Source organism: Rana temporaria, chromosome 3, assembly GCF_905171775.1.
Source record: "Rana temporaria chromosome 3, aRanTem1.1, whole genome shotgun sequence".
Classification (NCBI taxonomy): domain Eukaryota; kingdom Metazoa; phylum Chordata; class Amphibia; order Anura; family Ranidae; genus Rana; species Rana temporaria.
Genome location: NC_053491.1, coordinates 132136064 through 132163315, shown reverse-complemented (window position 1 = coordinate 132163315; position 27252 = coordinate 132136064). Strand labels below are relative to the sequence as shown.

The following is a 27252-nucleotide window of genomic DNA, read 5'->3' as shown; positions in this document are numbered from 1 at the left end:
CACTTTGAACATCTGGCACTCAATCCCTTATTATAAAGTAATACAAAGTTTTTTTTATGAGAAAAGTGCAAACATAGTTGACAGCAATCTGTTGCCAAATAATTGTTACTCTTTAAACTATAAAAAGTATAAGCCTTCAACAGGCAGAAACTCAGAAGTGCAGCATGTGTTTTGTTTCTATGTTGACGAGGAGTTATTGTGTTACCTATGGATAATGAGCAGCAGAAAAATCTCTTTAGGCTAGGTTCACACTATTGCAAATTTGATGCCGGTTTCCCCGCATCCAATTCGCATGTCAGGAGACTGTGACCGGATCTCAATGGAGCCAGTTCACACAGCTTTGGGATGGATGCTGAGCAAATTGCACATGAGTCCTGTGGGTCTTCTGATGAATTTCACCATTCTGAATTTATCTAAAAATGTGAACAGAAATCGGACCTGAAATGGTAAAGAGGGATGCACTGAACCCCTGCTATGAGTTGCTCTGCACAGTAAACCCAGCTTCAAAGTTGTTTAAAAGTCAAAACTTGTTTTACTTTAATGCATTCTTTGCATTAAGGTAAAACATGCTCCATTACCCCCCACTACTAAGCGCTTACCTGGCTCCTCTCACCAATCCAGCGCTGTTCCAGCTGCAGCACTGCTCCTTCACTTCCTGGTCTCACAGGAGACACAGGTAGCAGTGTCAAACTTCTGTGAGGAAGAAGCTGGAGCATGACACACAGGTGCCCCTGTAGCAGACAGCTTGAAGAGGGAACACTCAAAGTAAGGAGGAGTAGACAGCGCCCCCAGGGGGACTCCAATAGAGGAGGTAAGGGACCACTCTGTGCAATACCATTGCACAGAGCAAGTTAATATAACATATTTTTTATTTTAAAGAAAGAAATATATATCTTTAGTATTTCTTTAAGCTACTCACTTTAACCATTAATTTTTTGGGCAATCTTTTGAGAGTTCTGCCCTCGTCCTTTTGCACAGTGGTTTGTTACAACCTAACTAAAGCCTAGTATACATGGGGACAAATGCCAGGCAGCAGTGGTGGGCTCAATAGAAACCAGCCAACATTTCTGTACTGCAGCCGGTTCAACAGAAGCCAGCCTTTCAGCCGTCTTCTGTTGATAGGACATGATCAAAAAAAGGTCTGCTCATGGGCTTTGGATCAGCTCTCTCAGCCAATGGCTGAGAGAGCTGACCAGAGTGTTCTGTCAGGGGGCTGTCCCCCTGTCAGAATACAATAGCACAGCAGGGGATAGTAAGTACAGCGGCTCCTCCTGAGCTGTCAGGTTTTTTTGTTCAGACCTGCTGGTTTTAAAAATAAAAAAAAATACTAGTGTTTACTAGGCTTAAGATGTCTACATGCAACTTATTCCATAAAGGCAAGGACAAATAAAATACATTTGTGGATATAATCTTAAAATTAAATACCATTTTACTGAAAAAGATCAAACTTTAAAAGAGAAGTGCAGAAAAAAAACCCAAAAAAACAGAGATTTGGCCATACCTATCCTTTCATTTTTTTTGTATATGATATAAAGCTTCAGAGGTAAAGCCTGTCACTTTCCACCCTTACTTGCCCATTGATTGAAAGGGTACATTCAAAGTAGGTGAAAAAAACTCAGATTTCCCAACCAAAATAAGTTGAGGTTTTCTGCAGGTACCTGGAGATCTACCTTCTGTTGCCTTCAACTACTTGTAATATTTTATTTGACAAAGAAAGGACACCAAAAATAGTGCAGAATTATTGTGAAAAGATAAAACCAACAGAGGTATGCAGTCCAACTGTATGTGTATCAAATTTACGTAGGAATATTCATATTTATATTATGAAACTGTGGTTACACGTTACATAATCGAAATGGCAATACATATACAAATACTTATTTTTTTGCTTGTTTTGCTGAATTCTTGCATACACTGTATGTATTAAAGATTTGTAATCTTATCCCTGAGTTTTGGGAATTCTTACTTAATAGAAGTTTGTTCTAGGATGACTTTGGCTAGTGTTAAAATATTTCAAAGATAACAGAGGTTAAAAGCTCTGGGACTCAAGACTAGAAATATTTATAGCACAGAGAAAGCCCTAAGCAGAGAACAAAAGGTGAGCAAGAATGATATTTATGAGCTCAAGTTTATCAAAGTAACCTGCTCTGTCTTTTTATGTAATTGATAAAAGCAGAAATAAAAGAAGAATTAAAGTGATATATTTTAGAGTCTAAAAAGCAGACATGTCTGATAACACGATCATAATATAATGTTAGACACAATACATTAGGTTTGTATGTTTAGATTATTTCAAAGGGCAGCTTGATATACCAAGTTTAGGCTGACACCAGCAGTTTTTTTACATTCAGTACTTGTCCTCATTAGGAATGAGCTGAACACCCCCTAGTTTGGTTCACGCCAGAACATGCGAACAGGCAAAAAATGTGTTTCGAACACGCGAACACCATTAAAGTCTATTGGACATGAACATGAAAAATCAAAAATGCTAATTTTAAAGGTTAATTTTGGTTCCCTGCACAAAATGTCATTTTTGAAGGAAAAAAAGTAATTTAAAACTACTTGCGCTATTAATGAATTGTTGAATCCCGGCAATACAGATAAAAGTTACTTTTTTTTCCTTCAGATATGACACTTTGTGCAGGGAAAATTCTAAACACGGGAAACATGCGCTACTTAACATGCATACTTTAGACACCCCCAGGTACAAAATTTAAAGGAATATTTCACTTTTACTGTTTCACTTTAAGCATTATTACAATCCCTGCTCCTGAAAAAACGTCAGTTTTTAAAACTTTTTGTGCATTGATACATGTCCCCAAACACTTTTTATGACAATAATTTGCATATTAACCTTTGAAATTAACACTTTTGATTTCTCCCATAGACTTTTAAAGTGTGTTCCGCGGCTTTTTGAATTTGCCCGAACACCCCACATTGTTCACTGTTCGAGTCAAACTCATGTTCGACTCGAACCTAAAGCTCACCCCTAGTCCTCGTTGTATATTTCAATATAATCCAACAAGATAAGTTAAAATATGGTGAAAGGGTATTAGGAGCATTATAGGGGAGTTACCCATTTTGGGGATTCAACTTCATCTACCTATTACAACATTGATGTATACATCATGTAAATTACCAGACAGGGATAATGAGCCATTTATGGCTTTTAACAGACTACTGGTTATTCTTGGTCATTATTCACAGATTTGTTTATATTTTGTATTTACCTTGCAAAGCTGTCCTATTCGTGCATGTGTGGCCTTTCCTGTATGTTCGCCATCTATTGCATTTTCACGAAAGAAAAAGTAGACTTTATCATCTTCTGAGTTGTCATTTTCTGGTACTATATATGCACCAACAAACCTGGGATCTGGAAGGAATAAGGGCACATTTTTATTTTTCCATTGATCAATATACACTGACAGGAAATATACCATGAGCAACCATATAACTCCGCTTTTCTACATACCATGGTATGGGATACATTAAAAAGGAAATCAAGATAAAAGACAACATATAAAGCCTTACCATAAATGGCCTTAGGTCCGATTCCAAACATGTTTTAGTCTGTATATCTATAGATGTTAGACCTTACCTTTATTTCTACTCTTTACCCTTTCCTTTTCATGCTGGCCCTCTAACTTTTATTTCTTGTATATCTCACAACCTGTTAAGGAAGGAATTTAGGAATACATGTATTTGTCCTTTTCTTTGGACATTGTGATATTTATAATTATATGGAAATGTAAAAAGTTTGCATCCCCCGTTATGTACAATGAACAAATTCCTCTTTGCTCATGAAGGGGAAATCAGTGACAATTTTTAGTCAAAAAGGTAACCCTGTGTGGAGGGACTGACAGTCTAGCAGGTAACCCCATAAGAGAAGTGGTGAAGTCAAAATAGGAGGGTGTGGAGAAGAAGATCAAGAAGAAAGGGGTAAGAAGAAGTAGAAGGAGGGGGAGAGGGAAAAGAAAAGAGAAAAAGAGGAAAAAAAATGTAGAGGCAGGGGAAGGAGGAGCCAACTTTCCCTATGTACTTGTCATCTGTACTGAACACTGTAGCTACCCGGGTGCGTTCAATAGTAGCATAGGGATGAGGGACATCTGTCCCAGTGAACGTTTTCTTGAAAAAGTACTGGTTCAAGGGGAATTACCAGTAAGACAGATGCATTCCACACCTGTTTGAAAGTGAAGGATCAGTTCTTTGTGAATTTTGAGGGGTTATGGTGTGTTAGAGATTCATCCATCCATCTCTGCTCTTTTGTGAAGTCTCAAGAGCCATTCCCAGACAGCTGGGCCTGAGTGAAGACCCAAAGCACTGGAATAAAAGCTTGGCTGCATCCACTGTATGCATTGCCAGTGATTTGAAGTATGATCTCCTGGAGAAGGAAGGGTAATGCAAAAGAAATTGGGCTGGAAAGAAGTCTAGCGTGTAGTTAGTGACCAAAGAAATTATATGGTAAACCTTGAACCAGAGGGGCTTTGGACTGGAAAGGTCCACCAGATATGTATTAGGGAGCCTAATTCTGAATCACATCTACAGCATAGGTTGTATGTGGAAAGAGAGAACTTGTGGATCTGCATCAGAGTTCTGTACAAATGAAATTGCATCTTGTAGCCATTTTCCTGGACTGTCACATACACTTTGTGGATAGTGGAAGCATGAATGCATTCCAATGTCTCCTCACATAAGTCTAGAGTCAGGAATTTTTTCTAAGACAAGCATGCCTTGCTTGCCTTTGGTGATTGAGCACTATATAGGAGCATGTACTGTATATACTAGAAACCAAATGTTGTTGAGGTGTATTTTTAGAGCACAGGGATTGGAAGGGAGTAAGAGGATGAACCTAGAAGTTCATTTGGTCTGAGTTCTTGAGAAAGTGGTGCAGTTGGATGTAGGTTTCTTGCAAACCTCTTGGAAACACCTCATGGTGGGGCCCATGAAAGGATGGTCCATTAAGGAAGAGGGGACATGTCTGAGAGTCAACCAAGTCACCAACACTGAAGACATGCGGGTAAAGGTGTGCTCCAGTCTTTAGCACATTCATACATATCAAAATTGGTATATAGATTGAATAAATACTATATATACTGAGTTTTATATTTTATAGGTTAAATCAATGAGCAGAGTGCTATGTGTATAAAGGGTCTACCCAGCATGTGCAAAATAGGTAAGCCTTTTACTGTTGTAATAACGTAAACAGGATTTTTTCTCTTTTTGCATGTTGCAAATTAAGCTACTTTTGCTACAAATCAAGACACGGCATTTCAGCTCTCCAACGTATGTTGTATATTAATTTTAAAAGAACCATGTTAGTGTGAGTGCTCTTTTTAATTTATTATTTCAAATTGTTGAAAGCTGAATAAAAAAATATCAGACGAAGGATAGTCAGGTTCATAGTAATGTAGGTATAATTAAAATATTTAGAATTAAAATTAAATATATGATGCAACAAAATAACTGATTTTCATCACATATACTGTCCACAGTTAAAATATAACACAAGCCTAACACAGTAACACATACAGACACATATATGAAAAAGAAAACACCTGGATAAAAAAATTTGAGTACCAAGATGATTCATGTTTTTTGGAAAATAGTATTTGGGAATCCTCCATACTTCCAAAAAAAAAACACAATAAAAAATATGCTAAGTTAAACAAAGCAAACTATAAATGTAAAAAAAAAAGATAATCTAATTTTAAAACTGAAAAGTGGAATAGTTACAATGTAAACAAATTACATTTTGCCCACAGTTTTTACAGTTTCATTGGTTACATTAGCTTTAGACAGAACATTTGAATCACTAACTTAATTTAGGATGGTAGTAAAGTAGTACTAGATTTGCCAAGCATCAATTCCAAAGGAAAGGGAGGAAACAAGAGAATCTCATTAGTGGTTGCCTGGCTAGGACTTCTCATTTGGCATAAGGTAAATGTTCAACTTACAAATCTCCGTATGTGAAGTATTTGGGTGGCATCCCCATTTACTTGTGATGTACAATGACACCACACATTTCTTGTTCTCTTGACTTGCCAAAATAGACATTGACTGATTACAAGCTGAATCTTTCCTGGTGCCTAATTCATCTTTCAAGCACAATGAAAACTCATTTGTAGCTACAGCTTGCTACAAAAGCAACTGAACGCATTTATTTTTATTCATTTCCCCGGCAAAAAACAATGACCGCAATGATGGATTTTCTTTTTTCCAGGTTCAGACTATTTGACTTTGTCTTGACTTTTTCTATTTTGCTTTTTATGACTTTGTTTGCATTGTTAAGCACTTGAGACAGGATATCTGCTATTTAAAGTATCTTGGTCATAATAAAAGCTCTAAAAATCAATCTGCTTTGTAACTCCTTCACTCATTGGTGTTTTACTATTCCCTATAAACTCATAAAAATTACTACTTGTGCCAGAATGACCAACAATTCATATTTCCAATGAATTCCACCACCTGGTTCTTAATCTTAAATGAAACTTGGAAGGTGTTCAAAATTATTTAACAGAGCATGTGCTAATGTAATGGACTCCGAGGGTTAACACTTCCGGTTTCCATTATTGCTAACAAATAGCAGATCATGATCCAGAACATTTTCAGCATACAGGATTTCATCTTGCTTTGGAAAATGTAACAGGAATTCCTTATTCTCAAGGTCTCTTATATGCTCAAAATCTCTACACGTGACAACAATGTCAATTAAAGTTAATAACATTTAATAATAAGAAAAAATGGAATAGCTTAATTCACTTTTGAAAAGATTTTAGAGAAATTAAAAATAATACATTCTAAATATCAGTTTAATATCAGTTTAATTCTGGATTTTTTTTATCTATGTGATGTTAAAGAGAGCATACAAGATAAAGAAAGGTGTGTACAAATGGAAGAGCTATGTTTGATCTGAAGATTAGGATTACTTTAGTGGGTACATAATGTGTTGGACTTGCTTAAATTAGAAATGAAGGCAAAACCTTTTTACACTTTGGATAACATAAGGGAGGATTATAACACCTGCAGGTTTTATTGCCATTGGTGTCCCATTAGGCAGATTTCCCTTCACTTTTGTTCCATAGTCACAACAGAAAATTGAGGGAAATACATGGTAGTCACCAAAAATAGTTTCCATTCTATTCCTGTTCAGATCAATACTCAAAATTTCAGTGATATATACTTTCAGTGATATAAATTGCTCAATAATATATATACCCCAACTGGTTTGGTAAAATAAATAACCTGTCTTGGGCTTATCATACACATTGCAATCTGATCGCCAATCTCCAAAAGCTATGTAGTCCAAGGACCTTCCTGACTGAATCCATGGATGGCTAGGTGTCCATGCTGAGAGTGCACTCAATGTGCATTCCAAGCGCAATGACTGAGCTGGTCTTGAGTCATGTTCACAGACAGAAAATTACAGTGGTAATATAATCAGGATGTCTGTCCCACCCCCATGAGGCTGGATGAGAAGGGTTTATAAGGCTGCATGAAGATACATAAGTCTATATATAAAGTTATATCGAAGAAGGCATAGCAGAAAATATGCTGCCCCTCTTGGTTAGCACATGTTTGAATAGTTAGGGTAAGCAAAGTGCATGAACATCTAGGGAAGCCAGAGTTATTATTATTTGTAATACTGGAAAGAAATGCAGATTTATTTTGTCATCTCTCCTCAGCACAGGCCCTTCACTAAAGTTAGGTATGTTGCATAGAAATGTGAATTTTGGTGACTCACAGGCAAGCAGGTAGGAGATGTAAACTCAATAATTGTTATCACAAATGCAGAAAAACACAGGTTTGACAGGCAATACAATGAAGTAACCATATGCAAGGTTTTCAGATCAATCCACCAGTGGCTCAAACTCTCAAATAAGCAATTCACATCCATTAGCAAATGTTGAATTAGTGTCAGAAGAGCTGTATAAAAAAAAACCTCACAAACCAGTCGCAAGACTATGATTTGAAAGCACTGTTAGTTAGAAAGGGTTTGCTTGCTGAAAGTGGAATTAGTTGAATTAGTCTAATATGCCTCCACTAAACAGATCTAGGTCAACATGTAAAATTATTATATTAATTTTCATATTAAATGTCAATTTTTTTCTGGCTGACTTGTATTAATCAGAAGGATCTTTAAGTTTGTGAACTTACTTTGAGGGGATCCCCACACATTTACCTCCATGAATTCTGTGTTCACTATATCTTGTGAGTAGGCACTGCTGTGTCACATATCTCACAGAGCCTGCCTTTTGAACTAAAGAGGTGCTAAGAGTAGGAGTTTCAGGAGGTGAGTTCAGTAAAGGAATCAGTTCTTGCAGGCTAAAAGGTACCATGGGATATGTAGCACATTGGAATTTGAAAGTAAACAGCAGAGGAGAAGCTGCAAAGCATGCAGGGAATCCAGAAAGTTGTAGAAAAAGAAGTTGTATTCTGTGACCATTCTTAGTGGCTAAGTGGTTAGCACTTGCACCTAGCTGCACTAGGGTCATTGGTTTGAATCCCAACCATGGCACTACCTGCCTGGAGTTTGCCTGTTCTCCCTGTTTTTGCATGGGTTTCCTCCCAGTACTCCTGTTTACTCTTACACTCCAAAGACATGCTGGTGGGTTAACTTCTTTGTAAATTGGCCTAACCATGCCAGGTTCCACCTCGCTTCCAATTACAGATGATCACAGTGTAAATAGGAAGTGCCAGTTATCGGAATTCCTTGCCTCGCGCTGACGGCGTGTGAGGAGAGGCGAGACGATAAGCAGCTTTCCTCAGTGGGGACATCTGCACTGTTAATCAGTGCAATGCTTATCAGTGCAGCCCCATCAGTGATGCCAATCAGTGCCCACCAGTGATATCAATCAGTGCCCATCAGTGATACCAATCAGTGCCCATTAGTGCTGCCTTTCAGTGCCCATCTGTGATGCCTGTCAGTGCCCATTAGTGCTTCCTTATCAGTGACGTCTATGAGTGAGCATCAGTGCCCATAAATGTTGCCCATTGGTGCCACCTATCAGTACCCATTAGTGCCACCTATCAGTGCCCATTAGTGCTGCATACCAATGCCTCCTTATCAGTGCCCATCAGTGCCATCTTATTAGTGCCCATCAGTGCCACATCATCAGTGCAGCCTATCAGTGCCCATCAGTGCAGCCTCATTAGCACACATCGGTGAAGGAGAAAAATTACATATTTACAAAATTTTATAACAGAAACTAAGAAATTTTTTTTCAGTCTTTCTTCATTTGTTTAGCAAAAATGTAAAAACCCAGTGGTGATTAAATTCTATCAAAAGAAAACTCTGTATAAAAAAAGATCAAAATATTTTGTTTGGATGCATTGCTGCAATTGTCATTCATAGTATTACAGCGCTAAAAGATGAAAATTGGTCTGGGCAGGAATGGGATAAAATTGCCCTGTATTGAAATGGTTAAATGGTAACATGATGTACAAATTTGCATTGATATATCCATGTACACACATTCAGTAAAATTAGGTTTGCATCAAACACTGTAAATAAGAAAAAGTCAGGCCAATACAATCATCTCTTGACAGGGAATAACAAACAAGCAATGCTTTTCTTAAAAAGATGAGAAACAGAAACATGGAGAGTTAAGATCAGATGAAAGCAGCATGCCTTACTTAGCATGTCTATCTTTCAGCCTGTTGTAAAATATTATGTCATATTTGATCCTAAGTTGTATTTTATGTTTGGAACCTCCAGACGTTAACAGTGCATTGCATGTCTCAGAGCCTTTCAACTGTACTGAGCAAAATACCTACACTAATGCTGCGAAATGTCTAAACAAAAACATGTGTGTGTTTGTACTCATTTTACAAACATTAGACACTTTTTCATCTTTAACGCATCATTAACTTAACAACAGAACTTTGAAAATGCTCTTTACATGGTTTATTCCAAACAATAAAATGATGGCCATAAATGACCAATTTTCAGACTGAAAGAGTTATTGAGTAGTTAATTTTAAACTGCAATTGTCAAAATGTCTTTACTGAACTGAATTCCCAGACATGTTCTTTAAAAAGATTACAGTCCTCAGTTAATATTGTGAAGTGATTTTTTTTTTGTGGAATAAATGATCATACAGGGAAGTGAATAATAATAATAAAAAAAAACGAAATCGGTCACCATTGCAATCAAGGGGTCAGAGGTTACCTGAAGCCTGATAATCGCTGCTTGTTACCTTCCTGACCTTATACACCTTCTGAGAGCACACTGACTGAAGTCGTATTTGCAAGGAAGCAAATATCAGGCTTCAGGCGCCTTGGACCCCTTGACATGCATCCTTATAATAGTTAAAGATTGAATATTGATATCATGAGTCCAGTTGTGATTGGTTCCTTTAGAACACAAAATTACTTTAACAAATCATTTAAATACCTCCTATTGCAAATTGCTGCAAATAACCAGCACAACAATGATCTTTAATGCTTACAGACCTGGGGCATCATAATTTTCATGACAATTATAAAATTACTACTACTTCCACACAGATTTACAAACAATGTATATGATGAACAACAGTGTAGCTGCCAACAAGCTTTACAACCTGCCAAACAAGCCTGCCAAACTTTATTTTCTGCCATGTATACAAACTATCATAAAAAATAAGTGATAAATAAATGACTTAGAGCCAGTTCACACAGGGGCAACACGACTCTGGCCGCGACTTTGCGAGGCGACCTGAGCGCGCGCCACAGCGCAATTTTGGGCAACTTACAAGGCGGCTTCAAGTCGCCTCCAGGACAGGATGATTTCCAGTGGCCAATCAAACAACAATCGGCCCTGGGAGGGAGGGGGGAATAAGGGGTTTGCCTGAGAAAACAATTTTCTCTTCCTGTATTGTTGCTTCAGTTAAGACAGGGGATCCGATTTGGAGGTGACTTCCATTGAAATCAATGGGTACAAGTTGCCTACAAGTCACCTAGAAGTCGGATTGAAGTAGTACAGGAACCTTTTCTGAAGTCGGAGCGACTTTAGTAGTGTACATTAGAAGGGCTCCATTCACTTACATTGACTTTCTCAACCGCGACTTGGGGCGCCCCTGTGTGAATGGGCTCTTATAGTAACAGTAGAATGTAGCCATAGATTGTTTTTTTTAGTCAGACTGCTGGCTGAATTAAACAAAAAAATGATTCCTCCATCCATAAAGTGAAGTGAATGGAGGAATCCTCCACCAAAAACATTGCATCTGACTTAAAATACACTGATCAGCAGCTGCAGATCAATAAAATAGACTTCCATTCAACAGAAGTCAATGTAACGATTGGCTGTTGCATGGGGATAGCCACACATGGATCAGAATTTAACCAGTCCCTGCTGAAATGGCTGGATTTCAATCTGTCTATGGGCAGGTTAAATGTTTGTAAAAGCAGCAGTTGTCCAAAAATAAATAAAGTTGCAGTACCACAATAAACTACGAGGACAATGTTCAAAAGTGAATATCTTTGCACTTGCTGTTCACAGTACACAGGTCATGTACAGTATATAGCTCTAAATTGTTCTGCAGCATATTTAAGCTGAATAAATCACAAACAAAAACCTACAGGGATTATCATACATCTGTTACAATAGATGCATATGGACTACCATCTCGAACCTCCTTCTTAAAAGCCCAGTTGCCTGGCTGGTGTATTTTAACAGTCTGTTCACACCAGTGGTTGTGTTTTATGGTCTGCATAATGGAAGTGCTGGTGTGAGTTGTGTAGGGTAGATGGTTGGTTGTTACAATATATTGCAGTGTTTACATTTTTCCTTTTTTTAGCTTCATTGTACTTTTTTTAATAATAGCACATGTGATGCGCTACAGTGCTTTGGCATGTGTTTTTGTGTCAGCAAGTCTGCATTTTTACACAATGCACATCAACACCCATGTACTGTGTGAATAAGACACTTGGCAAACCATTGTTTTTTTATATGTCGTGTTGAGCCTGCATTGATCAATGATGATCAACACAGTTTACTGAACCTGTGGTGAACAATACCTAACATAATATATGAGGAAGTTAACCAAAAGATGATAAGGCCATCTAGAGCTTACAAAAGATGATAAGGCCATCGAGAGCTTACAATATAAATGAAATGGTGGAGATAATATATGAGGAACAAGTCATTATGGCAGAGATTTACTAAAGCTGGTGCATACAGAATCTGGTGCAGCTCTGCATAGAAACCAATCAGCTTCTAGGCTTTATTGTCAAAGCTTAATTGAGAAAGCTGAAGTATGAAGTTGATTGGTTACTATGCACAGCTGCACCAAATTATGTGTGCAACAGTTACAGCAAATCTCCCCTATATATACACAAATAAACAGCCTTATTAAATTAGAACTAATAATGGTATCTTGATGCTGCATGAACCAGTCAACCAATGAGATGGTATGATTAAGATAGAGCGCAGTTGGGTTAGGCCTCGTACACACGACCGAGGAACTCGTCGGAAAAGACACATCATTTTCCTTGACGAGTTCCTTGTTAGGCTTGTCGAGGAACTCGACAAGCTTGCTTTGCGTACACATGGTCAAGACAAAATCTCCTCGTTCTCAAATGCGGTGATGTACAACACATACAATGGCTGGTGAAGTTCAATTCCACTGGCACAACCCTTGGGGCTGCTTTTGCTAATCTCATGTTACTGCGTGTTAAGTAAAAGTTTGGTAAGAGACGATTTGCACTTTTTAGTCTGTTACAGCGTGACAAATGTGCATTACAAATGCTACTTTTACTCCCGTCTCATACTTTATTCTGAGCATGCGCGGGTTTCTTAGCATACACACGCTCAAGTTTCTCGTCGAAAACCAGCCGACGAGGAACATGACGGGCTCCTTGTCAGTTTTCTCGATGAAAAGCATACACACGACCGTTTTCCTCTCTTTTCCTCTGCAAAAATGCTCTGCCACCAAGTTTCTTAACCTCCCTGGCGGTATGATTCTTTCTGAAAAAAGGTGCTGAAAGCGGTACCATTATTTTGCATGGAAATTTGGCGTTTTAGATTGCAGGCCTGCAATTCTTAGGAATAACTCACCTAAATCTGTCCAAACCAGAGTCTCTAATAGACTATGACAAAGTTTGAAACACAAAATCATAAATTATAATATAATAAATAATAACAAATAATAATTTAATAATAACAATAGTTTTTATTCAATAAATTTTAACAAATAATATATTCAGATACTCTGATTTTTTGGGGGGTCAAACAGGGGTGCAAAATGATAATTCAATAAATGTCTCGGGTGTGGAAATCCTTAAAGCACGGTATGGCGCAAAGTCCAACATCACAGTCGAGACAACAGTAGCGCGTTTCTTTGCGAATTTTCCTTCCGCTGGCGTCGCGCTTGGAGCAGCAAACCACACACATCCGTGTGGGTGCTGCTTTTTTTGGAGTGGGTGGTGCATATTCCAAAAAATGTCGACCAGTTAGTCGCTCTGGATTTACAACCCCAGAAGCCCGTCGTCCAGGCCAAGGAATTTCCATATATCCTCGCTGGTCACAGGCTCCCATTTTCTGCGTCTTGAAAATAACTGCTGGGTAGCAGATTGCTGTTCTTCATACCGATTGGTCTCCAAAACAATTTTGTCGATCACCTCATCGGTCAAAAATAGTTGGAGGTATTCTAAGGGATTGTCATCCTCTATGTCCACTTTTATTCCAGGTGATCCTGTAAACGGAAACCTAGGGGGCGCTACGTGCTCCGTAGCGCAATCAATTGCGCACCAGGTCCGCACGTCGCTGGGCACAGGTGCAGGATCGTCAACCACATCACTTTCTGCATCCGACGATGAACTTTCCCACGCGTCGCTGTCGCTCAGCTCCTCCGCAATGGATTCGGCATCGCTGTCGCTGTTTGGCAGCAAGTCGCATAATAAGTTTGATGCAGAGGCGCGCTTTGCCATTATTGCTGTGCAATATACAGACACTGATACAGTAATTCTGCAGACAGGGCACTGGAAAGCACTGGGGGGGGCAATCAAAGGTCACTGTATTTTTTTAAAATTTAATCCAATGATATCAGTGTGTTTTTACTGTGTTTTACTTTGTTTTACTTTTTATACGTTTGAATTTCCCGCCGCCCCCCCCCTCCTTCCGCCCCCTGCGTCGCGACGCTCGCAGGGAAGGGAATCAGGGGAACACACAGCATCGAGCGGACATCCGCCCGCCGTGCACTGCGAGGATTCAACGCTGGATCGCGGAGAAAAGGTAAGAAAACCTTTTTTCTGCATCGAGCGAGGCAAGCCCGTGTGTGACTCGGGGTGAACATTCGCAGCCTGAAAATCTCACCCCGAGTCACACACGGGAAGACCGCCAGGCAGGTTAATGGATTCTGTCGAGTTTCTCGGTCGTGTGTACGAGGCCTTAGACATTGGTGAAAAGTGACAGTACTTGCAGGAGCAGTATGACTGAGAATAAGTAAATACTCACATACAAATATAGTCTGGTATCATGTGAGCAGTTGGGTTGATATGTTTTAGGATAACTGTGAAATGGGGTACCTTGAAATTTGTTATACCTTTAAAAAATATGCATTAAGGTTTCTTGAAATTGTATGACATTGCTGTCTTAATTAGTAGAATTTATATACTTCCCAACTAGGACTGCAAAGAATCAGTTTCCCTATATGTTCCTAGTTCAATAGGATAATGAAAAGAAAAAAAAATATGTTTAAAAGCAGAGTGACCTGGTTAAAAGAAGGTAAAATACAATGTTCTGTGCGAGTACTTTGTAATAAATGATGCTATGCTTTTCAAGTATTAATAATATTGAAATTGTTTATGTAACATGTTATAAGGATCTAACTTGTCCTCACATATACTGTGACATGGAAAACAGCATTGATTGCAAGCCCAGACGTATGGACTAGGCATCACATTTGAATTTCTGAAGACGTATCAGTCAAACCTCTTTAGCATCTTTTTTTTTTGTAAACAGCTAATGAATGTAGGGATAATTTGCATATCATGTGGGGTTCCATTTGCAGCTGTATTGTATACACACACAGTGCAGCAAGAATCAAGTGGGATGGTCAAACTCAATGGACCATAGGGCTCTTCTGTCTCTCTGTTACTATAGTTATTTCACACTTAACCTTCATTGCTGACTCTCTATAGCAAGAGAATTTGTCTTCAGTAGATTGGAAAAAACAGCACTCCAATGCTGCAATGGCTTTTTGTAAAGCACACACTAATCCGATTGTTTTTCAATTCTAAAAACTTTAGGTCAGCTATCAGGCTGCCGCCAGTAACTAATTAATTTGCAAATGGGCCTTATTTTCACAGAAGGAGATCTTTACAAAGCTATGTCAGTTAAGCCAGTCACACCATAGTGACATGCATTGTCATGACATCTTCCTTCTGGTAAGATTCTTAACTTCGCCCATGCACATGAACTCAAATTACCCAATCAAGAGTAAATCTCCATTGAACGGCAGATAAAGGTTCAATGTGGTGGTCTGAATGAAGATGATTTACTGCAGATGGTAAGATTTATATCTCTCAATCATTGATTTTTTTTTGTATTTCTTATCGCAACCAAGCTCATTATCAACACTTAAAAAATGTAATCCATTTGCAACATACTATATAGCTTAATGTTTTCAAGTAAAGTTGGTGTGTCTGGTCAGTCTGGCAAAGCCAAACAATTCATTAATATATTTTAGCAATCAGTACACATTTTTGTTAAAGAAAATATACATCAGAAACACAGTGGAAAAAGACAACTATTATTAACAATTGGAAAAGGTTTGTAGTAATCTCACAAGGACACCAACAAGACAATATCCTTTGACCACAACTAAAAAGATAGGAAATCACTGCTTCATTTGACCACACACATAGACAAGGCCAGTCTGACATTCAATATATAACTTACGAGCCAAACAGCTTGCATTTAGAATCATTACAATCAAGTAGAGAAGATAGATTGAAGCCACCTGTCACCCTTAAGCTTTAAAGTTTAGAGGACTTACAGCTAAACGCCAGACAACTATAAAAGGGACAATTTAACACATCTCTGTATTTATTAATATGTCATTAAATTTACTTTTTATTGTAAGCAGTATAAGTACTTAAATTTGATTAGGTATCACCCACTCGCAGTCCCTATACAACACGGCTCAGACTGGGAGAGTGAAAACAACACAAGGAGCATGCTGATGAAAACAGTAAGCAGAGTGACAGAGAGATGAACTCATTGCATGCTGCTTCCTATTTGTAGTCCTTTTACAGGTTAAGGGCATTGAAAGAAGACCTGGAAGTATTATTTAACTACAGCAGAGAAAACCATGCTTTGCTGGTTGCTTTGTTTTTCTGAAGCTGAGCTTTTGTGTATATCACATGACTTTTAAAAATTGGTGTGTTTTAGATGCACCTGCTGTGAAGTATAGGGTCAACTATTGGCCAGTATGGTTAGAAACTTTGCAGTGTCAATGATAGCCTTAAAATCCAAGCATATCAATCTAAAGACTTTCACTACATGTTTTTCTTCACAAAGACCTAGTATTCTAAGAATACATTTTGGAGAACACAATGGAAGTTTGTTGGTATGTGGAAGGGGCAGCTGTTCTATTGCTCAGTAATGATCAGAGAGTGACTGCAATGTAAAGCTGCCATTGCCTCACAGAGTCACTTTTGGTCAAGGGGTCACCTGTAAAAGAATCTTTTCTATACTTTCCTCTCTGGTAGCCCATGTATTAAAAGGTGCCACTCCTGTTTCCCAGCCCGTGCAAGTATTCTACACTACTGGATATGGTAAATACTTCTTCCCCCTCCGGTTGCTATGGTGCCTCCTACCAGCTTGCATGTCACTACAGGTTGCACAAGCCCACGGGGGGAGCAAGTATTCAACTCATCTGATGGTTAAAGTTCGATTTTAAATCCAAGGTCTTCCAGGAAGGTAAATATACAATTGCTTCTTTACAGATGACCTCTTGGATGAAAGTGACCCTGTGGGGCCAGGATCATTAAAAAATATATATATCAGATATGATTGAGTATTGTACAAGAAGATTGAACTGCTGAGAAATCAGGACTAGCTAGCACATTCTTTTTTTCTAGAACTCCCTGCCACTGTGTAGGGTTGAGCCAAAATGACCAAGGTTTGAGTTTGAGAAGAGTTTGGCAAACTTCAAAGAAGTTTGGATCAGTGCTGCCAAGCATTTTTTACTGACAAAACATGGTAAATTAACTGACAGAACACATTTTTTACTGACAACCTGAAATGACAGAACCCCTATCAAAAATTAAGACAACCAGAGCGTGTGGGAAAACCTGGACATTTAAACAGGGCACTGATCATCAGGGCCCTGATTACAGTAAAGCCCCCCTCCACACACAAATCAGTGCCAATCAGTGAAAACAATCAGTGCTGCCCATCAGTGCCACCAATCAGCCTATCCGTGCCACCTATTAGTGCCCACCAGTACCACCTATCAGTGCCACATATCAGTGCCACCTATCAGTGCCCATCAGTGCGCATATCTGTGCCAACTATCAGTGCCCATCAGTGTGGCATATTAGTGCCTCATCATCAGTCCCCTTAATCAGTGCCCATCAATGCAGCCTATCAGTGCCCATCAGTGAAGCAGACAAATTACTTATTTACAAAATTTACTGACATAAACAAAAAAAACTTGTCTTTTTCAAATTTTTCGGTCTTTTTTTGTAAAAAAATAAAAATCCAGCAGTGATCAAATACCACCAAAAGAAAGCTATATATGTGTGAAAAAAATGATTAAAAATGTATTTGGATACAGTGTTGCATGACCGTGCAATTGTCATTCAAATTGCGACAGCACTGAAAGTTGAAAAAATGACCTGGGCAGGAAGGGGATGAAAGTGTCCTGTAGGCAAGGCGTTAAACAGTATAAACACAACATGGAAACACTGACAATACTTATAATAAGTAATGTGCCTGGTTTACACTTAAAAAGTCAATACAGCATGACAAATTTACAGCCTTTTTACAAACTGTCTGTAAATGTTGGCAACCCTGGTTTAAATGTAGAACTAAATCCACACTAAAATGAATAGGAGCACTGGCATAACTATAGGGGGCACAATGGCAACCCAGCCCATGCTCCAGGAGGCCCATGTAGCTGGTAAAGAATGTCCGTCAGATGAGACCGAACTTCCCATTCTCAGCAAAACTGTACATCAGCTGTGAGGGAGCTTGATCAGACTGTGAATGCACTCAGCAAACTGTATTGGGACACCTGCCTTTACATGCACATGAACTTTAAGGGCACCCTTGTTATAGTCCGCAGGGTTCTATATTGACTTGGCCCACCCTTTGCAGCTACAACAGCTTCAACCCTTCTGGGAAGGCTGCCCACAAGGTTTAGGCATGTGTCTATGGGAATGTTTGACCATTCTTCCAAAAGTGCATTCGTGAGGTCAGGCGCTGATGTTGGACAGTATCAAGTTGAGGTCAGGACTCTGTACAGGCCAGTCAAGTTCCTCCGCCCCAAACTTGCTCATCCATGTCTTTATGGACCTTGCTTTGTGCACTGGTGCGCAGTCATATTGGAATAGGGAGGGGACGTCCCCAAACTGTTCCCACAAAGTTGGGGCGGCAATCAAAGTGTAATAGGTGAGTGTTTAAGATTACAATATTCTAAAAACTATATTTATCCCCCCAAAAATATTTTATTTAGTAGGAACTCCGCTTTAACAACAACTCTAAATAAAAGCACAATCGCCAAAAAAAGACACATGGGCCTAAATGAGAGGCAGCAATGTTGTCCATGGAAGTCGAGAGGCAAATAGGTCCTGCAGCACAAAACAGTGGTAAGGCTGCACACACAGTGACTGACCAATCCAGCAACATCAACTACAAAAAAGCTGATAAAAAAATCCACAGCCAAAATATGTTGCCAAAGTACACTTTTCTTGAGGCCACCCATGAAACAGCAAGTAAATCGTTAATGCATCACCTAAACTCAAATGATTTGTGAATTTTTCATGTTGCTCTCAAAGCCACATAAAAATGTCCTCTGCCACTGTAAAAATAATTACATTTTTTTTTTGCATTAGCACAATGGTTTCAGACTCCCCATGTAATTTGTTTGGAAATAATTTGCCAAGCAGCCCCTCAGGAGGTAACATTTGCTCATGAAAATCAAAATTTGACTTTAATGGGGTTAGCAGAGGAATTCACAGTTTTCAGCTTGTTGTATGGATTTGCTGAATCCTTGGTGAATCAAACCTCATTTCTAGTCATGATGTTGTCAGTGACTCTTCTTGCCTCCAAGAGCAAGAATAGTTAGCATTTCCCAAATAGCTAGCCTTCACTAAAACTCAAAACCTAATCATTCTTGCCTCTAGACATTCCAAAAAATAACATGAACATCATAATGCTATACAATTATCAGTTGTTTCAGTAAGTTTCAGGTCATTAGTTTTGTAGATATGAATAAAGTGTATTAAAAAGATAGGCAACTAAGCATTTAGAGTTTACTGTATAGCTCATTCCAAACCTAAAATCTAAGTGTTTCCACATCTACTTTGATTTATAATAGGTGTTCTGCTTACCATTTAACCATCTGGAGTCATGCTGCTCTGTTCTAATTGGATGATGATTTCCAAGCGTGCGGAAAATAGCAAAATCTCTTCCCATAAAATCTGCTGCAGTCCCAGAATATAGTTCCCCATCTGTGAAATAAAACAAAATTTGGCAAATTTTATTTGTTGGAACCATTTAAATTATATTTCTAGCAAGTCTTACATGAAGGCACACTGAGTTATACCCCGTCTAAAATAGGTATAGCATACTAATCATTCATTCAAAGCCATTGCTGTAATCTCCTTCACACCAGATGTTTGGTAACTTTTTATTATACTCTGAACTGTGATATCTACTGTAGCATAAAGAACTCGGGTAAATGCATAAGAGCCAACTTAACCCCGAAGTGCCACAAAACACCAAATAAAAACTGATCCATGTAATGTCACTTGTAACATTCATAAATGCCAATATCAAACTTTCCAATTCCACATCTGTATGGAGCTAACAGTGCACAATACTAGAATTCTTCACTGAATACCTACAAAACTGGCTATTGTTAATTCAAACTTGTTCAGCATTATATATTTTTTATGCTTTAAAAACATTTTGCAGTATTTGTGTGCACAGAAAACGGATCTTCAAAAAAATATATATATATATTTAAAAATAGCTGTATGGGGTCTCCTGAAGTAATGTGCCTCCCGAATATCCTTTTTTAAGATGATTCACACTTAGGAAAAGTTTTACTAAGGTGTGAAGTTAGGTGAAGAGCAGAAAAGAAGTTGGCGTTAAGATGTTTGGGTGAGGAATAGTGAGGATGTATGCACTTCCAAAGATCCAATCACCTTCAGAAGAATGAGAAAAAATAAAGGTTTTTGTTCATATGCTTGGACCCTTAAAAGTTATATCACCGTATTTCATACATCAGCTGTACTGTACTTCACCCAAATCTTCACTGTGTTAATAAATCAGTCTGTTAAAGTGAATTTTTAGGAATATAATAATTGGGGCTATTATTACAGATTTTGTTCCTATATACCTACCCTCCATTCCTATTTGTTCCTATATACTTATCATCTATTGTCCCATTTAAAAAGAATTTGAAAAATGTAAAACACAATCACAGAGTTTTAGATCAGTTCAAAATAATGCCAAGTGTTTCTCTCTTTTTACATGTATTCTGCCATTACAGCATATAAGTGAAAATCGGTTATATGAACATTGGGGACATTGCTAGGGTCCTATGAGACCTGGGGAAGTGCAGGGCACCTTGATGGAAATGTATGGGCTTGTGGCAAAACATAATGAAAAACAAACAAACAAACAATGTTTCTTGTGTCTCCCTTCTCCTTTCTCTATATGGTGTTCCCTTTCTTTTGTCTCTTTACCCATTCCTACTGCAATCAATGCAAAGCCATTAGTCCTCTGACCATTTGTGGATAGTGGACCAAGGCCAAAAACATCACTGCGCACCAGTTATGCCTTTCAGTGCCCGTCAGTGATGCTTGTCAGTGCCTATCAGTGCTACCTATGAGTGCCATCAATCAGTACCCATCAGTGATGCCTATGAGTGCCTATAATTGCTGCCTATCAGTGTTGCCTATCAGTGCTGCTTATTAGTGTCTCCTTATCAGTGCCTTCAGTGTTGCCTCATCAGTGCCCATCAGTGCTGCATCATCAGTGTTGCCTCATCAGTGCCCATCAGTGCTGCATCATCAGTGCTCATCAGTGCCGCCTTGTCAGTGCCCATCCGTGCAGCCTCATCAGTGCCCATTAGTGTAGCTTATCAGTGCCCATCATTGCAGCCTCATCAGTGCACATCAGTGAAGGAGAAAAAATACAGAAACTAAGAAAAACATATTTCTTTCAAAATGTTCTGTCTTTTTTTGTTTGTTTAACAAAAATAAAAAACCCAATGGTGATAAAATACCATGAAAAGAAAGCTATATCTAAAAAAAATCACAAACATGTTGTTTGGGTATATTTGTCATTCAAATTGTGAAAGCACTGAAAGCTGGAAATTGGCCTGGGCAATAAAGGGGTGAAAGTGCTCTGTAGGCGGTGGTTAATCCATGATGTACAATATGGGCATGGAGGTTGTACAGAAGTTGATTTATCAATCATCTTCTCTATAACTACCCTGTTGAATTTTCCCTGCTTGATCAGCGCCTCCGGCTATAGTCGGCAGCGCTGATCAGTGTATTCTGATTTGGAAGTCTCCCCACTCTCAGACTACAATAGCTCAGTGGGGTGATTCCCACATCAAGTGGGTGGATAGGGGAATCAAGTCAGTTCACTTTGTTCAACCTGCTGGTTGAATGAAAAAAATAAATGTATAATCGGTGGGCTACTGTAAACTTTGCCAAGTTGTCTTTTTCTAAACTACTCCCGGACACTCTCCTATCTCTAATACATATACATATATACTGTACAAATCATTTTGTGGTTTAAGATAAGAATAATGAGGGATAATTCGACTCTTGGACATAACAGGTATTTGTTCATTGAACAGATATAACATAACCAATTAAATGGTATATTTAACAGGCCAAAAAGTATTAACTAAGAAAAGTTCACCGTTCAGTTAAATGCTAAATTATCTAATTATCTAAAGACTATACTCAGCATAATTTAAAGGAACTTGATTATAATTTTTTTATTATCTTTATTGCAGTTTTCCAAGGTAGAATTACAAAACAAAGCATATTGGGCATACCCAGGCTCACTTACATATCAATAACAACATAACCAACATAATCTAGTTACCTAAATCTAGTAGTTACAAGTGGTATGCTCTATTCGCCAGTGAAGGCTGAGATGTATGGAAATTCCAATTACACTTTGCTTCAATGTTATTTAGTGAATGTGCAGCTTGTATATCAGTGTAAATTTGCTGTCCCCTCAAATTAACTCAACACACAGCCATTAATGTCTAAACCGCTGGCAACAAAAGTGAGTTAACCCTAAGGGAAAATATCCAAATTGGGCCCAATTAACAATTTACCCTCCCCGGTGTCACATGACTCATTAGTGTTACAAGGTCTCAGGTGTGAATAGGGGGAAGGTGTGTTAAATTTGGTGTTATCGCTTTCATTCTCTCATACTGGTCACTGGAAGTTCAACATGGCACCTCATGGCAAAGAACTCTCTGAGGATCTGAAAAAAGTATTGTTGGTCTACAAGACCATACAGTGGTTTAACAGGACAGGTTCCACTCAGAACAGGCCTCGCCATGGTCAACCAAAGAAGTTGAGTGCACATGCTTCTAAAGATGATGAAGAAGAAAGCCCGCAAACAGTTTGAAGAAAAGCAGAGTAAGGACATGGATTAAGGTAACCATGTCCTGTGGTCTGATGAGACCAAGATAAACTTATTTGGTTCAGATGGTGTCAAACGTGTGTGGCAGCAACCAGGTGAGGAGTACAAAGACAAGTGTGTCTTGCCTACAGTCAACCATAGTGGTGGGAGTGGTGGGAGTGTCATGGTCTGTGGCTGCATGAGTGCTTCCGGCACTGGGGAGCCATAGTGTATTGAATGACAACATCTACTGTGACATACTGAAGCAGAGCATGATCCCCTCTCTTAGGAGACTGGGCCATAGGGCAGTATTCCAACACGATAAAGACCTCAAACACACCTCCAAGACTGCCTTGAAAAAGAAGCTGAGGGGAAAGGTGATGGACTGACCAAGCATGTCTCCAGACCTAAACCCTATTGAGCATCTGTTGGGCATCCTCAAACGGAAGGTGGAGGAGCACAAGGTCTCTATCATCCACCAGATCCATAATGTCATAATGGAGGAGTGGAAGAGGACTTCTGTGGCAACCTGTGAAGCTCTGGTGAACTGCATGCCCAAGAGGGTTAAAGCAGTGATGGAAAATAATGGTGGCCACACAAAATATTGACACTTTGGGCCTAATTTGGACATTTTCAGTTAGGTATGTACTCACATTTGTTGCCAGTGGTTTATACATTAATAACTGTGTGTTGAGTTATTTTGAGGGGACAGCAAATGTACCCTCTGTTATACAAGCTGCACACTCACTACTTTACATTGTAGCAACGGGAGTCTCAATTTCCTCGTTGTGTTCCCCGTCTGTCTGGTTTTTGACGAGAAACACGTTCGTGTGTATGCTTAGAAACCCGCGCATGCTCAGAATAAAGAATGAGACGGGAGCACACCTTCGGTAAAAGTAGCGTTTGTAAGGGAGATAACACATTTGTCACGCTGTAACAGTCTGAAAAGTGCAAATCGTCTCTTACCAAACTTTTACTTAACACGCAGTAACATGAGATTAGCAAAAGCAGCCCCAAGGGTTGTGCCAGTGGAATCGAACTTCCCCTGCCGTCGTATGTGTTGTACGTCACTGCGTTTGAGAATGAGGAGATTTGTTCTTGACAGTGTGTACGCAAAGAAAGCTTATCAAGTTTCTCCACAAGCCTGACAAGGAACTCGTCGAGGAAAACAATGTTTCATTTACAATGAGTTCCTCGGTCGTGTGTACGAGGCCTAAGAGGCACGCTGATTTTTTATGTTTACCAGGTTTAGGTATGAGGACAATATGTGCCTGGTACATAGAGAGAGGTAAGAACATTTGTTCTTTACAATCCGCAAAAAACAGCTGTAGTTTGGGTGCAAGCAGGGCCTCATACATTTGGTACCACTCACCCAGAAAACCATCCGGTCCCAGTGTTTTACTACTGGGAAAAGAGGACATTGCCATTTCAATGTCTGCTTGTGAGAGGATGGACAAGTGTAATGCTTGAAGAAAATCTTTAAGTTGCACTTCAGGCCATACCGGGACTTCTTTGTACAGTTTTTCATAAAAGGTTCTAAATGTATTCAGTATTCGTTCGGGGTCAACGACTTAACTGACATCTGAACAGCGGATTTCCAACACCACCGTTTACATTTTAGAATTTGCTACAAAATTTGCTATGGAGTTTGCTTCGCCAAACTCAAAGATCCGACCAGCCAGGGAACCAAGTTCCAAATGTGCAGCCGAGGCAAGATGTAGAGACAACGCTCTCCTCGCATCTTCCAGCTTACTGAAGTGATCTAGAGTTGAAAATTCAGAAAAAACATCTGCTATGGTACTGCCCTGTGGTAATGCCACAGGGGAAAAATTCCAGAAAAGAGAACAATCCGTGACCAAGATAATAACAAAGGTATGAGATGTTATTACTTGCTAGGCCCCAGCAGTTCACATTCAAGGCAGAAAGGCAGCGTTCACCCTGCAGCCCTCCAATCCCCCACAATGAACGGACAGTGTTTTGCACTAGGCCTCAGGAGACCACAGCCGACTTAAATAATCGGGCCCAGCCCTGCAACTCACCACCCATGGGCATAGGATAGAAGGATGGGATGGTGGAGGAGATGGTAGATGAAGTTGAGAGGTCCCCACTCAAGGAGTCAGGCCAGATAAGGTCCGGGGCACTCCAGCTGAGGCAAAACCTGAGATGCCGCTGCATGCACTACAGTATCTGGTATCTGGTAAGAGGAAGGATGGCAAAAGATTGTGCTTTAAAAAAAGTTATTACTAGTGGGGACATAGATGCACGAGATATAGAAACCTCAAAGTAAAGGTTCAGCCTAGACTGAGGTATGGTTGTCTACAGGATCATACTTGAGAAAATGGCAGTATTTATTTCAAAGAAGACTTTGAGAAGTCCCTGAGTGTGAATTCTTAGCAACACCACTGTTTAGCAACCATGTTTAAAAAAATCTCTTGTGTTCTGATAGGGAAGCTGCCCATACCCAACCAGAACACACTGATCAGCGCTGGCAGCCATTGGCTGCCAGCACTGATCAGATGCTGGTCAGATGCTGGTTTTCCAACTTGCCCATTCAACAAAAACTGGTTGTGAGGCTGGCTTCTATCTGACAGGCAGCTGTGCATACGTACCTATTGTAGGCTGGTTCCTGCTTAACTGCCCAACATTTGGATAGTGTGTACACAGCTTTATTATTAGTGTAGTTTATTTGTGGCCCAAGACAATTCCTCTTCTTCCAATGTGGCCCAAGAAGGGTCAAAAGGTTGGACACCCCTGTTCTAAACACTTCCCAAGCTATCCAAAATTCAGAAAAAAGTTTTGACTGTACATACACTTTATAAAGTATGGTTGCTTCTGACTAACTATGTAACTATCAAATATATAAGGGGTCCATAGAGTGAACTTGGTGTTGAGTTATTCACTTTACATTTAACACAAAGGACAAGGGGGCACTCTATACGTCTAAAGGAAAAAAGAGATTTAGGGGCAGATCCACAAAGAAATTATGCCGGCGTATCTATTGATACGCTGCGTAATTTCAAAGTTCCTGCGTCGTATCTTTGTTTTGTATCCACAAAACAAGATACGACGGAATGAGGGATCGATCCGACAGGCGTACGTCTCAGTACGCCGTCGGATCGTAGGTGTAATTTTACGCTGCCCGCTAGGTGGCGTTTCCGTCGAATTCCGCGTCGAGTAAGCAAATTAGCTAGATACGGCGATCCATGAACGTACGTCCGGGCGGCGCTTTTTTTTACTTCGTTTGCGTTCGGCTCTTTCAGGCGTATAGTTAGAGCTGCTATATGGTGGCGTACTTAATGTTAAGTATGGCCGTCATTCCCGCGTCTAAATTTGAATTTTTTACGTTGTTTGCGTAAGTCGTTCGCGAATAGGGATTTGCGTAGAATGACGTCACCGTCGTAAGCATTGGCTTGTTCCGGTTTAATTTTGAGCATGCGCACTTGGATACCCCCACGGACGGCGCATGCGCAGTATCTTAGATACGCTACGCCCGGCGGTAATATGCACCGATGTACGTGGATCTGCCCCTCAATCTCCAAATACAAAAGGTTTCTTCACAGTAAGAGCTGTGAAAATATGGAATAGACTCCCTCCAGAGGTGGTTCTGGCCAGCTCAGTAGAGTGCTTTAAGAAAGGCTTGGATTATTTCCTAAATGTACATAATATAACTGGATACTAACATTTATAGGTAAAGTTGATCCAGGGAAAATCCGATTGCCTCTCGGAAGATCAGGAAGGAATTTGTTTCCCCTGCTGTAGCAAATTGGATTATGCTCTGCTGGGGTTTTTCGCCTTTCTCTGGATCAACTGTGGGTATAGAATTGGGTATATGGGACTGTATGATATTATTATTATTTTTTTTTTTTTTTATGTTTGAACCGGGTGGACTTGTGTCTTTTTTCAACCTGACTAACTATTGTTGTGGACATTTAAAAACTCAGCAACAACATCCTACTTTAGCTAAGCAATAACCTTTTGCATGTGTAAATGCAGGCTGCCATTCCTTTGTCATTTTCCGTGAGCACTATTAAGCAGTTCTGATACTCAAAGTCTTCATAATTACTTGCTAGGGGCACCCCTACAAGATCTAATCCTCACCCAAGAAGTGCTTTGGTCAGCAAGAAACCATTAGGACCCTGCCTAAGACTGACTTTGCATACCAAATATATCCTTTTCTGCTGAAAAATCACCCATATGAAACACTGAAGTGGCTATATGTTCTTTAGGTCTCTATGAATAAACCAATAAACCTTAAAAGGATGTGCAATTGTTATAAGAATTCAAATAATTTCATCACACAAAAGGCAGGGCCATTTCAACATATACTGTATTTCACAGTATATGTGCCAATGTAAAGTGAACTATGAAAAGTTTTCATATATCAAACTACATGAAATGCCCAAAAAATTTATTGTTTAAGTTTAAAATTTGAAAAAGCCAAA

The 27252-nt window shown here is 39.3% G+C and overlaps 1 protein-coding gene across 1 annotated transcript in view; it reads right to left on the bottom strand.

The window, feature by feature from the left end:
- SEMA3A (semaphorin 3A) overlaps positions 1–27252 on the bottom strand; it is a 294077-nt gene that overhangs the window by 77946 nt on the left and 188879 nt on the right. The window contains exons 6-7 of the mRNA XM_040343438.1: positions 19540–19659; positions 3231–3373 (exon numbers count right to left, since the gene is read on the bottom strand). Of these exons, the coding sequence (XP_040199372.1) occupies positions 3231–3373; positions 19540–19659 (263 nt within the window). The remainder of the gene's footprint in view (positions 1–3230; positions 3374–19539; positions 19660–27252) is intronic.